The sequence below is a fragment of the Hemiscyllium ocellatum genome, chromosome 47, assembly GCF_020745735.1.
Source record: "Hemiscyllium ocellatum isolate sHemOce1 chromosome 47, sHemOce1.pat.X.cur, whole genome shotgun sequence".
In the NCBI taxonomy this organism is placed as follows: domain Eukaryota; kingdom Metazoa; phylum Chordata; class Chondrichthyes; order Orectolobiformes; family Hemiscylliidae; genus Hemiscyllium; species Hemiscyllium ocellatum.
The window spans coordinates 18,242,115-18,254,381 of NC_083447.1; the positions used below are offsets into that span (position 1 = coordinate 18,242,115).

At 44.9% G+C, this 12,267-nt stretch overlaps 1 protein-coding gene across 2 annotated transcripts in view; it reads left to right on the plus strand.

The window, feature by feature from the left end:
* The window catches only part of LOC132836781 (neuroblast differentiation-associated protein AHNAK-like), a 138,957-nt gene extending 127,778 nt beyond the window's left edge, over positions 1-11,179 (plus strand). For both annotated transcript variants that reach the window (XM_060856243.1, XM_060856244.1), the window contains one exon: positions 136-11,179. In XM_060856243.1, the coding sequence (XP_060712226.1) occupies positions 136-7,236 (7,101 nt within the window). In that variant the 3' untranslated portion in view covers positions 7,237-11,179. The remainder of the gene's footprint in view (positions 1-135) is intronic.
* Positions 11,180-12,267: the final 1,088 nt, after the last annotated feature.

The window sequence follows — 12,267 nt, forward strand, 5'->3', positions numbered from 1 at the left end:
CTCACCCTCAAAACCATCTTTGCAAGGGGCAAATAAGGGAGGGCAAAAGAAATGTTGGCTTAGCCAGCAACACAGACATCCCTTGAATTAATAAAACCAATCCCTGAAGACTTAATGTCCATGTCTTTTGTGTAGAGTATCAAGAGCATGTCGCCTGTCAAAAAAACCAAGAGATTAATGAAGGGGAAGGTCCTCAGCAAGGAAGAGGCAGATGTTGAACTAGACGTGCCGGTGGACGTGGAGTTTGCTTTCCCTAAATTCTCCACATTTAAGAGACTGACTATCACTTCCCCCAAGGAAGCAGCAGCTTTGAAAGGTGATGCCAAGTTCATCCATCCTGAGGTGGAAGCTGAACTCACTTTGGGAGAGGGTCAGGTCAAAGACAAGAAGAGAAAACTCAAGTTCCCAGGCTTCTGGCCCAGTGAGTCAGGGAAGGCCAAACTTGACACCTTAGAGCCACCAAAGGAAAAAGGTGCTATCTCAGTAAAGATGCCACAGGTCACGATGAAAGAACTTGAAGGCGCTGGGGTGGAGGTGAAGGCTGGAGCTAAAGTCCCCGCTCTCAATCTGTTATCTGCAACGAGAAAAGAGAAAGTAGATGTCCCCACTTCCAAAAGTAAAACTGAACTCAAGACTTCTGGTGGAGCGGAGGTAACTGCTGGAGGAGAAATGCCTGAAGGTAAATTGATCCTTGGACTCCCAGCGAAAGCCCCTCAGGTTGAGATAGATATTGGCTTACCGAAAGCTGAAATCGATGTCAAAGGCCCATCAGTTGAAGAAGAGGGCAAAGGGCCCAGCTTTAAGCTGAAGATGCCGTCATTCGGGCTAAAGGACAGTGAGGTTGTAGATACGATGGGTCTCACCGGCAAAGTAGAAAGACGAGAAACTGAAGCTGACCCAGAAGACAAACTGAAGATGCCTCAGATATCGATGCCTAGCATTGACATCTCTGTACCAAAAATGAAACAAACCGAAGAGGTGGTTGTGCCTAAACGAGGCGTAGAAGTTGTTGTTGGTACTTATAAAGCGGAAGGCTTGGAGGGAAGAGTTAAAGAATTTGCTCACAAAGTCACAACATTTGATGTTTCAGCCCCCAAAGTCAAGGTGCCCGATATTGACATCAGCCTGCCAAAGGCTAAAGCTGATGTTTCAGCCACAGAAGATGTTAAGATCCCTGATGCTAGAACTGCAAAGTTTGAGGGCGAAATCCAGAAGTCAAAGATTGGTATCGAAGGACCAGAGATCAAGTTGAAGATGCCAAAAGTATCGCTCCCAGACTTTGGCATCTCTGTCAAGGACAAGGAAGGTGGGGAAATGGAAGTTGAAGGCCCTGATGCCAAAGGTCCAGTGTTAAAGGTCCCAAAATTTGAAGTCTCACTTCCCAAAATGAAACTGGGAGAAGCTGAGGTTGATGGGACCCCACCAACAACTGAGGCACGCGTGAAAGTTCCTGTGTCCAAGGGACAGGTTTCCAAGGCCAAAATGGACATCAAGGGCCCTCAAGTGGAAGGAGGTGAGGCAAAAATGAAACTGCCCTCAGTGAAAATGCCAACCATTGACATTGCAGCGCCAAAGGTAACAATTCCAGATGTTCACCTCCCAACTGGTAAAGTAGAGGTCTCTCCTCCATGTATTACAGCTGATTTGAAAATGCCTAAAGTCAGCGCGGGAGGGCCAAGGATTGATGGGCAAGGGCCTGAAGTGAGTTCTGAGGGTTTCGACCTGAAGATGAAAATGCCAAAGGTGTCCCTCCCGAAGTTTGATATCTCAATTGGTGGCAAAGAGGCTGAGGCAAAAGTGGATGGAAAACTAGAGGCTGCTGCTGAAGACACTAAACTCAAAGGAATGAAAATCCCTAAATTTGAGGTGTCCCTCCCCAAAATGAAACAGGCAGAAGCTGAAACTGAGCTTCTAACTGAAGCAGATGTAAGTGGCTTTGATTTGATTGGAAAACTGCCATCCATCAAAATGCCAACAATTGACATTTCAGCCCCTGAGATTAAGATGCCTGACATGAAGGCAGAGGTCTCAGCTCCGGCTGTCGAAGGTGGCTTCAAGCCTCCGAAAATTGGCATTGGAGTCCCAAAGATCGACAAGCAACCTTCGGAATTGACACCAGAGGCCCTCGACCTGCAGTTGAAGATGCCAAAAGTGTCGCTGCCAACCTTTGGCCTCTCAGCCAAAGATGTGGCAGGGGAAGTTAGTGGCCCTGAGGTGGACATTAAGGGGAAAATGCAGTCAGTCAAAATGCCAACTATTGATATCTCAGCGCCTGAGGTCAAAGTACCTGAGCTAAACATTGACATCTGCCTTCCGAAAGAAAAAGGAGAAACTGCTGAGCTTGCTGTCACAGGGGATGCTAAGGTCTCTGATGTTGGCTTTAAAGCACTAAAGGTTACCAGGGAGAGCCGAATGCCTGGAATCACCCCAGCAGGCACTGATGCTATGTTTCAAATGCCAAAGGTGTCACTTCCAAAGTTTGAAATTTCACTAAAGAGCAAAGATGCCGGAGAAGACATTGACATGAAAGCAAAGGAAGGATTGGACGTTGAAGGTCTAGATGGGAGTGGAAAGAGTCCACAGCTTAAAATACCCAAAGTGGCAATGGCTCTTCCTAAGATTAAGCCAGATGAGGTTGACATATCTGAGGTTGAAGCCGACACCAAATCTGGCAAACGAGACGCTAAAGTCTCAAAGGGTGAAGTCGAGGTGGAGGGAGTTGAAAGTTCAAAGGTTAAACTGAAACTGCCATCGATGAAAATGCCATCCATTGATATTCCCACCTTTCAGACGGAGGGCCTGAACGTTGACATCAGTCTTCCTTCAGTGAAATCAAAGCCAACTGCTGAAGGCGATTTCAAGACTGACAGAGGTGGCATTGAAGGACCTGATGCCAAAGTGAAAATGCCCAAAGTGTCTCTGCCAAAATTTGGTTTGAAGAGCAAAGTGGACAAGGAGGCAGATGGCAGCCCACTGAAAGTTGACGGGAAAGCATCTTCGCCAGGAGCAAAGGGAAAAGTTCAAGTCAAAAGTAAATCCCTCGACATTGGGATCAAAGGGCCTTCTGTCGATGTAGACACTGATGATGTAAAGCATAAAGGGAAGGAAGGCAAGCTTAAAGTTCCCAAGTTCAAAATGCCAACATTTGGAACACCCAAAAAATATGAAGCGGGTGTTGACATCACCACCCCTGATGTTGAAACACGCACTTCAAAAGGCAAGCTTCAAGTTAAAGGAGCAGAGCTTGAAACAGGAAGCCCAGAGGGAAAAGGCAGGACTTCCAAATTTGGGATTTCAGCATTCAAAAGCAAATCCCTGGATACTGAAGTGAGTCTTTCCTCAGATACTAAGTTGTCAAAGGGAAAAGCTGAGGTGAAAGATCCTAGTGCCAGGATGAAAGCGCCTAAGATGGACATCAGCATTAAGGCTCCTGATCTGAGCACTGGAGCCCCTGAGATCAAACTGAAGATGCCTTCCTTCTCAATGCCCAGCATTGGTATATTGGGATCAAAAGTAGAAGCAGACCAGGAAGGGGGGACCAAGGCCACAACTAGTACTTCTGATGCCGAAGTAGAAAGCAAGTTGAAAATGCCAAATATACAGATGCCAGCTATTGAAATTTCAGTGCCTCAGGTAAAGCAGGCAGGCATTGAAGGACTGTTGCAAATGGCAGAGGTCGATGTCTCGGAAGTCGATCTGAAAACTTATGGGGGAGATTTAAAGATTCCAAAGGTGAAAGGTGAGGTGCAGGACATGGAAGGGAAACAGAAGGCTTCATTGGTGAAAATGCCATCCGTCGACATTTCATTGCCCAAAGTGAAAGCTCCAGATGTCGACCTGAGTTTGTCCATGCCCAAGGTTGATGCCTCAGGGCGAAAAGTTGAAGGTGAGGCTACTTTACTAAGCGCTGAACCTGAAGATGGAGAATTCAAACTAAAAATGCCCAAGATCGGAATGCCCAAGTTTGGCATATCTGGGTCAAAGGAGAAAGAGACTGGTGTTGATATTTCGGCTTCTACAGATGATCATACAGAGGATCCTGAAGGCAAAGGGATTATGTTCAAAACAAGAATGCCTAAAGTTGACCTTTCTCTCCCCAAAGTTAAACCATCAGAAGCTGATATTGAGATGGATGCCGCTCTGCTTGAGGCTGAGGGACTTGATGCAGAAGGAAAATTCAAAATGCCTGGATTTACTCTTCCAAAGTTCTCACCACCGAAAATGGTGGCCCCAGAGCTGGACCTCAATATCCCGTTTTCCAAAGATAAAAAGATGGCTAGTGAGACAACAGAGGCCAAAACCGATACTCAGACTGCAGGGGGTGAATTTCAAATAAAGATCCCTCAGGTGTCTTTGCCTGGTTTTGGCATTTCATCAGCAGAGGAGACCAGCACAAGTGTGGACGTCAGTCTTCCAACCGACAAAATGAAAGCAAAAGCAAAAGTAGAAATTAAAACCCCTCGGGTGGAGGGAGGGACTGAAGTAGAAAGCCCTGAGGGGAAGACCAAAGGGGGCAAAATCAAGATGCCCAAGTTGCAAATCAGCACCCCAAAGGCCAAGACCGAAGTGGATGTGGCTGCAGCAAAAGAGGTTGCTAAATCTGGCACTGAAACAGACGGAGGAATATTGAAATTGAGCCTGCCGAAATTTGGGATTTCACCAAAATTAACTGAAACAGAAGTCGATTTAGAGCTACGGGGCTTGGATGGGAAGCTCAAAGAATCCAAAGCGAAAGGGTCCATGTTTGGCATCTCACTTGGGAAAGGTCACAAGGACGATGGTGAAACTCTGGGAGTTTCCAGGGTGGCCGAGGGAGCCTTCGAAGGAAATGGTGGCAGGAAATCGGACAAGTTCAAGATTAAGATGCCGTCGGTCACCATCCCTAGCCCAAAAGTGGACGTCGATTTTGGCAGAGCTTCACCAAAAGGCAAAGTTACCGACCAAGAGGCCAAAGCTGCAGTGAAAGAAGCAGGGGGAGTCAGGATAAAAGGTGAGGTCCAGGAAGTGAGCTCAGAGGGTCCCGAATCCCGATTTAAAATGCCCACATTGAGGATGCCAGATTTTAGCACTTCTGGCAACAAAGCCAATCAGGTGACGGTGGGAACCAAGGTAATGCAGTCAGAAAGGGAAACCCGCAGATCGAAAGTTGAGGTGGATCTTGAGGGACCAGAGGAGGACGCAGATGGGAAGCTCCAGATGCTGAAGGTGAAGATGCCCAAAGTTGAGATTGGTTTGCCAGGAGAGGACTTGGACAGAGCTGGAAAAATGGAGGTCAGAGCTGGAGCAGAGACATGGCAGATTGGCCAAGTGACTTCAGAAGAAATATCTGCCAAGACTTTCTTCAAGATGCCTACTGTTGAGATTTCAACACCCAAGATCAGAGATTCATTGTCTGGGGTGGAAGGAAGCACCACTGAAATTGGCCTCCATCAACTGGGTGAAAGAGGAGACTCAGCGGAGGGGGACACTGATATCCTTCAGCTGAGGATGCCCAAGATTGAGCTGCCCTTGTTTGGCTTATTGGAACCCAAAGAGGGCAGTCAGGCACGATCAGGAGATCAAAGCAGCACAGGGGCTACTGTGGGTTCCTCAGTGTCAAAGACTAAAATAGATTTTCAAGGGCCAAAAGTGAGCATCAAAGGGTTGCAAGTTCTGAAAGGTTTCAAAGATTCTGAAATGGAGGTGACTGGAGCAGAGCCAGATGCTTCAGAAAGCAGACTGAGCAAGCTGAAAGGGAAAATGTCAAAGTTCGGTGTGGAGTTGCCAAAAGTCACACAGCAAGAAGAGGCGAGGATGGGCCCTGGTGTAGTTAAGGCTGAGGGCACAGCAAAGGGAAGTTATACATCACTTAAGGCTGACATTGACTTGCCTGATGCAGAGCTCAGGGGATCTGAAGCAAAAACAAAAACTGACAAAGCCAGAAAGCAGGTGCTCGGCTTTGCAAAGGCCAGAATGAGAGGCAAAGACCTGACCGGCCATTTACTGGAAGAAGGTATCAAAACGTCTTCACCCAAGGCCAAAGGACGTAGCAAATCGCCATCTGCGAAGGGGAACATTGACATTGGAACTCCACCAGAGGGTGATAATGCAGCGGTCAAAGTAAAAATGCCCAGTGTGAAGATGCCGAGTTTTGGAATCTCCTTGTCTAAAAGTAAAACTGCAGAGTTCAACGGGGGTTTGGAGGCTGACAGGCACCCAAGAAAAGGAGAGGCTTGGAAAAAGGCTGCAGGAGCTGAGGAAAGTGATGACACGGATAGTTCGGATGGGAAATCCAAAATGAAACTGAAGTTGCCCAAGATCAGTTTCACGCCTGTTAAAATACCCACGGTTGATGTTGCTTTGGGTGCACCTGCTTCACCTGTTGCAGGGAAATCAGGCAATGCCTCGGATCTTCATGTTAATGGAGAGGGTGAGATGGCTGGCAGCCAAGGCATGATGGGAAAAATCAAGCTGCCAAAAGTGGAATTTTCCTCGCCATACCTGAAAGCCAAAGACAGTGACTATGAGCAAAGCCTCCAACTGGTCAAAACAGAAATGTCAGTGTCGAAAGATGATGCTGGGTCCAAGTCCAGTACTGGCCCGTCTCCCAGGTCCTCATCCCCACAAATGAATGGAGAGGACGCAAAAGGCAAAGGGCTGAAAATAACCTTCTCAGGCCTCCAAAAGAAAAGCCATGAAAGGGATGGAGAGCCAGATGGGTCAAATCTGGTGACATCAACAGCCAGGACTGAGATGGTTCTGCTGGAGTCCAGTGGGGATGCCAGACATACCAAGACTAACAAGTCAAAATCCATAGTGGGCTTTACTTCAGGTAAATCCAAAGGAACGTACTCTGTTCATGGCACTGCATCAGGCCTCTCTGACTCGGGGAAAGTGTCCAAACTAAAGACCACCACAGACGGTCAAGGGGGTGAGAAAGAAGAGTCGGAAATGAAGGATAAGTCCGCTAAATTCAAACTCCCCAAGTTCTCCCTCGGCCCCAAGTCTAAAGGGGTGTTGGACGTCACCACTACAGAATACGAAAACAATGTTATGTCAGAACTACAGCTCGACGATGATGAGTCCACAGAAAGACACTTTAAATTCCAAATGCCCAAAGTAGGCTTCACAACCGTCTACCATGAGGAGCACATTTCTGAGGAGAAGATCTTTGAAGGGGAAGGTCCTGTCATGGGATCGAAGGGCAAAAAACAAATGAAAATTGAAACTCTGACTGATAAGTCAACAAGCTTTTAACTGAAGGTCAGAAACAGCAAGAAGTGAGTTCCCGAGTAGACAGAGACTTGAGTGTTGTACAGATTTCCCTCACTTCCATCAAATTAACAGCGTTCCTGTGTTTCAGAGCAAACAGATAAAGGTGACTGGACTACAACTCGACACAATACAGGCTGCAATCTTCATGGACTAGCAATGGTAGTTCAAACTGGACTGTATGTTATGATCACGCTGCTTGTGATCTTCTAATGGAGGCTGTGCACAGAACGTTCATTATGACTAACACTCACCAACATTCTTTCTCACATCCACTCACCCTTTAATCTTCTTTTGGTTCCTTCAAAACATTCTGTTTCAATTGATGATTTTCCTCAAGTATTGTGGTCTTATTATATTAATTATAGATTAAAAGTCAATGACTTAGTTACTGATTAAAAGGTTTTTATGGACAATTGTTTTCATTTGGTCATGATTTAGGGTCTCTAGGAAGAAACCATTTCAGTCTTCAGGCAGAGTGAAGGGGTCACATGGTGGGTTAGCACTGCTGCTTCACAGCGCAAAGGACCTGGGTTCGATTCCACCCTCGGGCAACTGTCTGTGTGGAGTTTGCACATTCTCCTTTTGTCTGCGTGGGTTTCCTCTGTGTGGCCCTGGAGATGTGCAGGTTAGGTGGATTGATAATGCTAAATTGTCCATAGTGTCCAGGAATCTGCAGCATAAATTGACTAACCATGGTGAATTCAGGGTTATGAGTATAGGACAGGGGGATTGGGTCTGGTTGAGATGCTCTTTGGAGGAACGATGTGGAATCCATGGGCCAAACCCGACTGTAGGAATTCTGTGAACAAACAGGAGGAAAGAAGAAGGTAAATGAATTTGAGTGAAAGTAAAATCTAGAGATTGAGTTAATTAGACAGGGTTCAAGAAGTGTATGAGGCTCAAAGGGTGAATAGGATGGCCACCAGTGAATTCCAATGGGGCAAACCAGCCCTGTACTGTTTGCTTTGCCTTTGGCTTGAAGAGTTATTTCAAAGGGATCTTGGCCAGTTGCAGACCATTTTATTCAACTGCAAAGCAGCTGTGTAAAGATGAGATGTCGTGTGGGAGGGAAGGTTCCAGCGGCGATCAAACTTGAACTTGTGTTTGTTTTATGTGGAGCAACGTGTGGACAGGCTACAGAAGCATCTCAAAACTCCTGAACAATTATGAAGAGCTCTTAAGGAGCCTAATTGAGCAAAGTTGAAGCATTTGTATGCCATTAATGGTCCTCATTAGCATATATGACCTGCTTTTGTAGTACAATTAGCCCCTCTCACGTGAAGAGTTAATGAGTGTAGCCAGTGACTAACCTAGATCAAAGTGGTGAGTGGGTGTCATTTTGCTTTTGATGTATCCATTCAAACTCATTGGCTTTAAATTATTAGAACACAGAAAATAAGCTGCCTAAGGTATAATATAACTGGAGGGTGTAGCAGAACCGAGATCTTGTTAGGTAGACCCACCATAGTCTATTGTGAAACCTTTGTGACAAACTCTCTGACAGAATGAGACTGGATGACTTTGTTCAACTGATGCAGAGGTTCAGAATGTTTACAGGACACGACCTGGTGAATAGGGACTGGATTGCTGGATGCAATCCTGAGTTCGGCAGTTCAGGAATCTTGGAAAGGATCTTGGAGAGAGTACAGAGGATGTTTACTAAGATGACACCAGGCACCAAGCACTCAATGGGAAAGCTGAGGATTGATGTCCTGGAGAAAGTTCAGGGAGAGGCGTACAGAACCATGAGAGGCTACCGACGAAACAAGTGGCAAGAACCCTTCCCTTTGGTCAAGTCAATCAGTTCCCAGAGTTCAGAGAAGTGCAGTAATTGACAGGAGGAGAAAATAAAGAGAAACGGCAAGGTCTAATGATCCAGAATTTGCAGCCGACATCAAGCAGATTCCATGAAACTCGTCCAAATGGCATCAATCATGTAGTTAAAAGGAACAATTGGCAGGATTAAAGGATAAAATATGAATGTGGAACAAAATTGGATCAGCACTCTCAAAGAGCTAGCACAGGCATCATCTGCAGAATAGTCTCTCTCTGTGCTATCAGATCCACAATTCTATCACCTGACTCAAACAGACCTTCAATGGCAGATATATGTTTCAATGAAAGAAGTTACCAGTAACCACATGTACTTAATAGACATAGCTGAGAAGGTGAAGAGTTAAATGATAATTAATTAATTAAAAGATTTGAATTCAGATGAATGAAATTTTCACAAACTCAAAGGAGGTTGTACCCTCTTTGGTAGAAACTAAAGGCACTTTCTATTAATTTTATTTTGTGATCTAATCTGGTAACGTCGGGTGGTGAGGGTTGAATTGGTCAAAGCTACTGGTAATGTCAGGTTAAATCAGTCAAGACTTGTAATGTCAGTCAGTTTAAGTCGGTCATGGCTGGTGAAAGTCAGGTAAAATTGGTCAGGGTTTGTTGGTAAGTAATAGTTCCTGTTCCCCATTAATCTTATTGTTACCTACTTTTTATGAATTTCATCCACACATATTGGCTGCCAGCTTCTTTTGAAACATTGTTTGTTGGCCACACTCGCCTCTATCTGATGTTTCATACTAATGTTTCAAAAACTGAAATAAAGTACTAACATCACACTTACATAGTACATCTGGAGAAAGTGAAGATATTATTGTGGTGAATGCAGCGATTTGCAGAGATCCCACTTGATGCATTAAATTCCCGCTTTTAATATTGTGTGTGCAAAAAATATTAAATCTTGTTTGAAATGAAGATGTGTTGAAACCCTTTAAGTATTTTCTTAAAGGCAATGTTCTTGCCAATTGCTCAAGAGATATTTTCTTCTCCAAACTAAAAGCATTCCCGAATCTGATGCGACCTCAGCTATCAGACCATATTTTTACATGTTAATTAATAGAGGGAACAACACGAGAGACAATATCTTAAGACATTTACCCATTTATAAGCAGTTGAAGCTCCTCCACCTCCCAATCAACTGTTACACTCTCAGATTCCAGCATCTCCATCATGCAGGCATACGCATCCCACACTCAGATACCAGCTCTTTATCACACACTCACTAATTCATGCTCAGATTCCAGTTTTTCCAGCGCACACAAACACACTGCCCTACTCTCAAGTACCAGCTCCTCCATCACACGCAAATTGTTTCACTCTCCAATACCAATTCCTGCATCACACATAGCCAAACACACACACTACCCCAGTCTCCGATACCAGCTCCTCCATTTCACATACACACATACACACACAGTTCCAGTCTGAGATACCAGCTCTTCCATCTCACACACACAGAGTATCCCACTCTCTGATAGCAGCTCCTCCATCACAGACACACATGCAGACTATCCCACTCATGTTGAGGAATAGTTTCTGACCACACCTGTTGAGCTGAAGTTAGGCATATGAACCATTTGTGGTCCCACAATCTGGTTGACTTGTCTCCAGTTGGCCTTGGTCTGTCACAGAGGAACCATGTTATTAGAGGTTACCCAGAGATACGTCCCAGTGGCTTAATACACAGCTGTATCTGGTACTGGACTATTTGTGAACCCGAATCAATGTACTCAACCTACTGAGTACATTGATGATATTACACAATATTTACAGTAGGTTAACTTATAACCCTATGAATTCAGGTTTTAAGTTTGATCACAAATATAATCAGGTTTGTCTCATGATGCTAGTGATGGATTTGGAAATGAGTTGGTGAAAAGTGTACTTAAACCATTCAGAATTACAGGACATTAAATGTGGAAAGAATCAGAGCAAAATGCACTGCTGCAGGGAACCAAATATCTCTTGACATGGTCTACTGCTACTATTTTTGATCTTTTTATGATTGTAACATGAAAAGTATGGAATATATTTTTAATGAATAATTTTAACCATGTATAATAAAGATGAGGAATTCTCACACCAATGCTGCGGCAAGTCTGGTTGTATGTTATTGAATATTTCACATAAGGGGAGATTCTATAACTGAGAAGGGTGAAGGTAGCCAGTGTAGCCCAGGTAAATGATACAGATAGTGACCCACGGGAAAGGTCAAGTTCCCTCCACAGGCATATAAACCTCCGCAAAACCACATACTCTGGAAGATTCCTCTTGAACCACCATTAGGTGACCAAAAAGAAACCCAGTTAATCACATGGGCTGTGAGTGAGTTATCTGTTACGCCACTTACTTTCTGTAACTAGAGGCTGCTGGGAGAAGTGACTAATTTGCTATGAACTAATCACACTCGGTGACAGTTGAGTTGTAAACTCTCCAGTCAGTTTCATTACCTCTGTCCCAGAGAGGGGAAATCCTACTTCGTCTTTTTGCGATCGCAATAGAAATGGGCGAGGTATAGATTTGGAGGTAACAGTTATAATGGGTGTCATGGTGCAGACCCTGTAGTCAAATATCATGGCAACATTCCACGTTTAAATGCACACATAAAGAATGTACATTTGAGCCAGGTTCAAGACAGCAAGTGTCATCCCAATGAGTGTCAGTGTGTGTATGGGACACGTACCTCAGTGAGAGTCAGTGTGTGGGATCCATACCATAGTGACAGTGTGTGTGTAGGGTCCATTCCCTAGTGAGAGTCAGTGTGTGCGGGACCATACCCCAGTAAGGGTCAGTGTGAGAGACCCGTATCCCATTGAGAGTCAATGTGTGTGTGTGACTCATACCCCTGTAAGGGTCAGTGAGAGGGACCCATACCCCAGTAAGGGTTAGTTCGAGGGACCCATACTCCAGTGAGGGTCAGTGTATGTGTGTGACACCATACCCCAGTAAGAATCAGGCTGTGGGATCCATACCTCAGTAAAGATCAGTGTGAGGGATCCATATATCAGTGAAGGTCAGTTTGTGGGACCCCATACCCCAGTGAGAATCAGTGAATAGTTGCTTTTCTGTAGGTACAATTATTTCCAATCTGCTTTCATCACTCCCAATTTTAATAAGCTATCCTAACCCTCTTCCCTTGTAAATGAGTATCCCCTCACACTTCCCTTTCCAAAA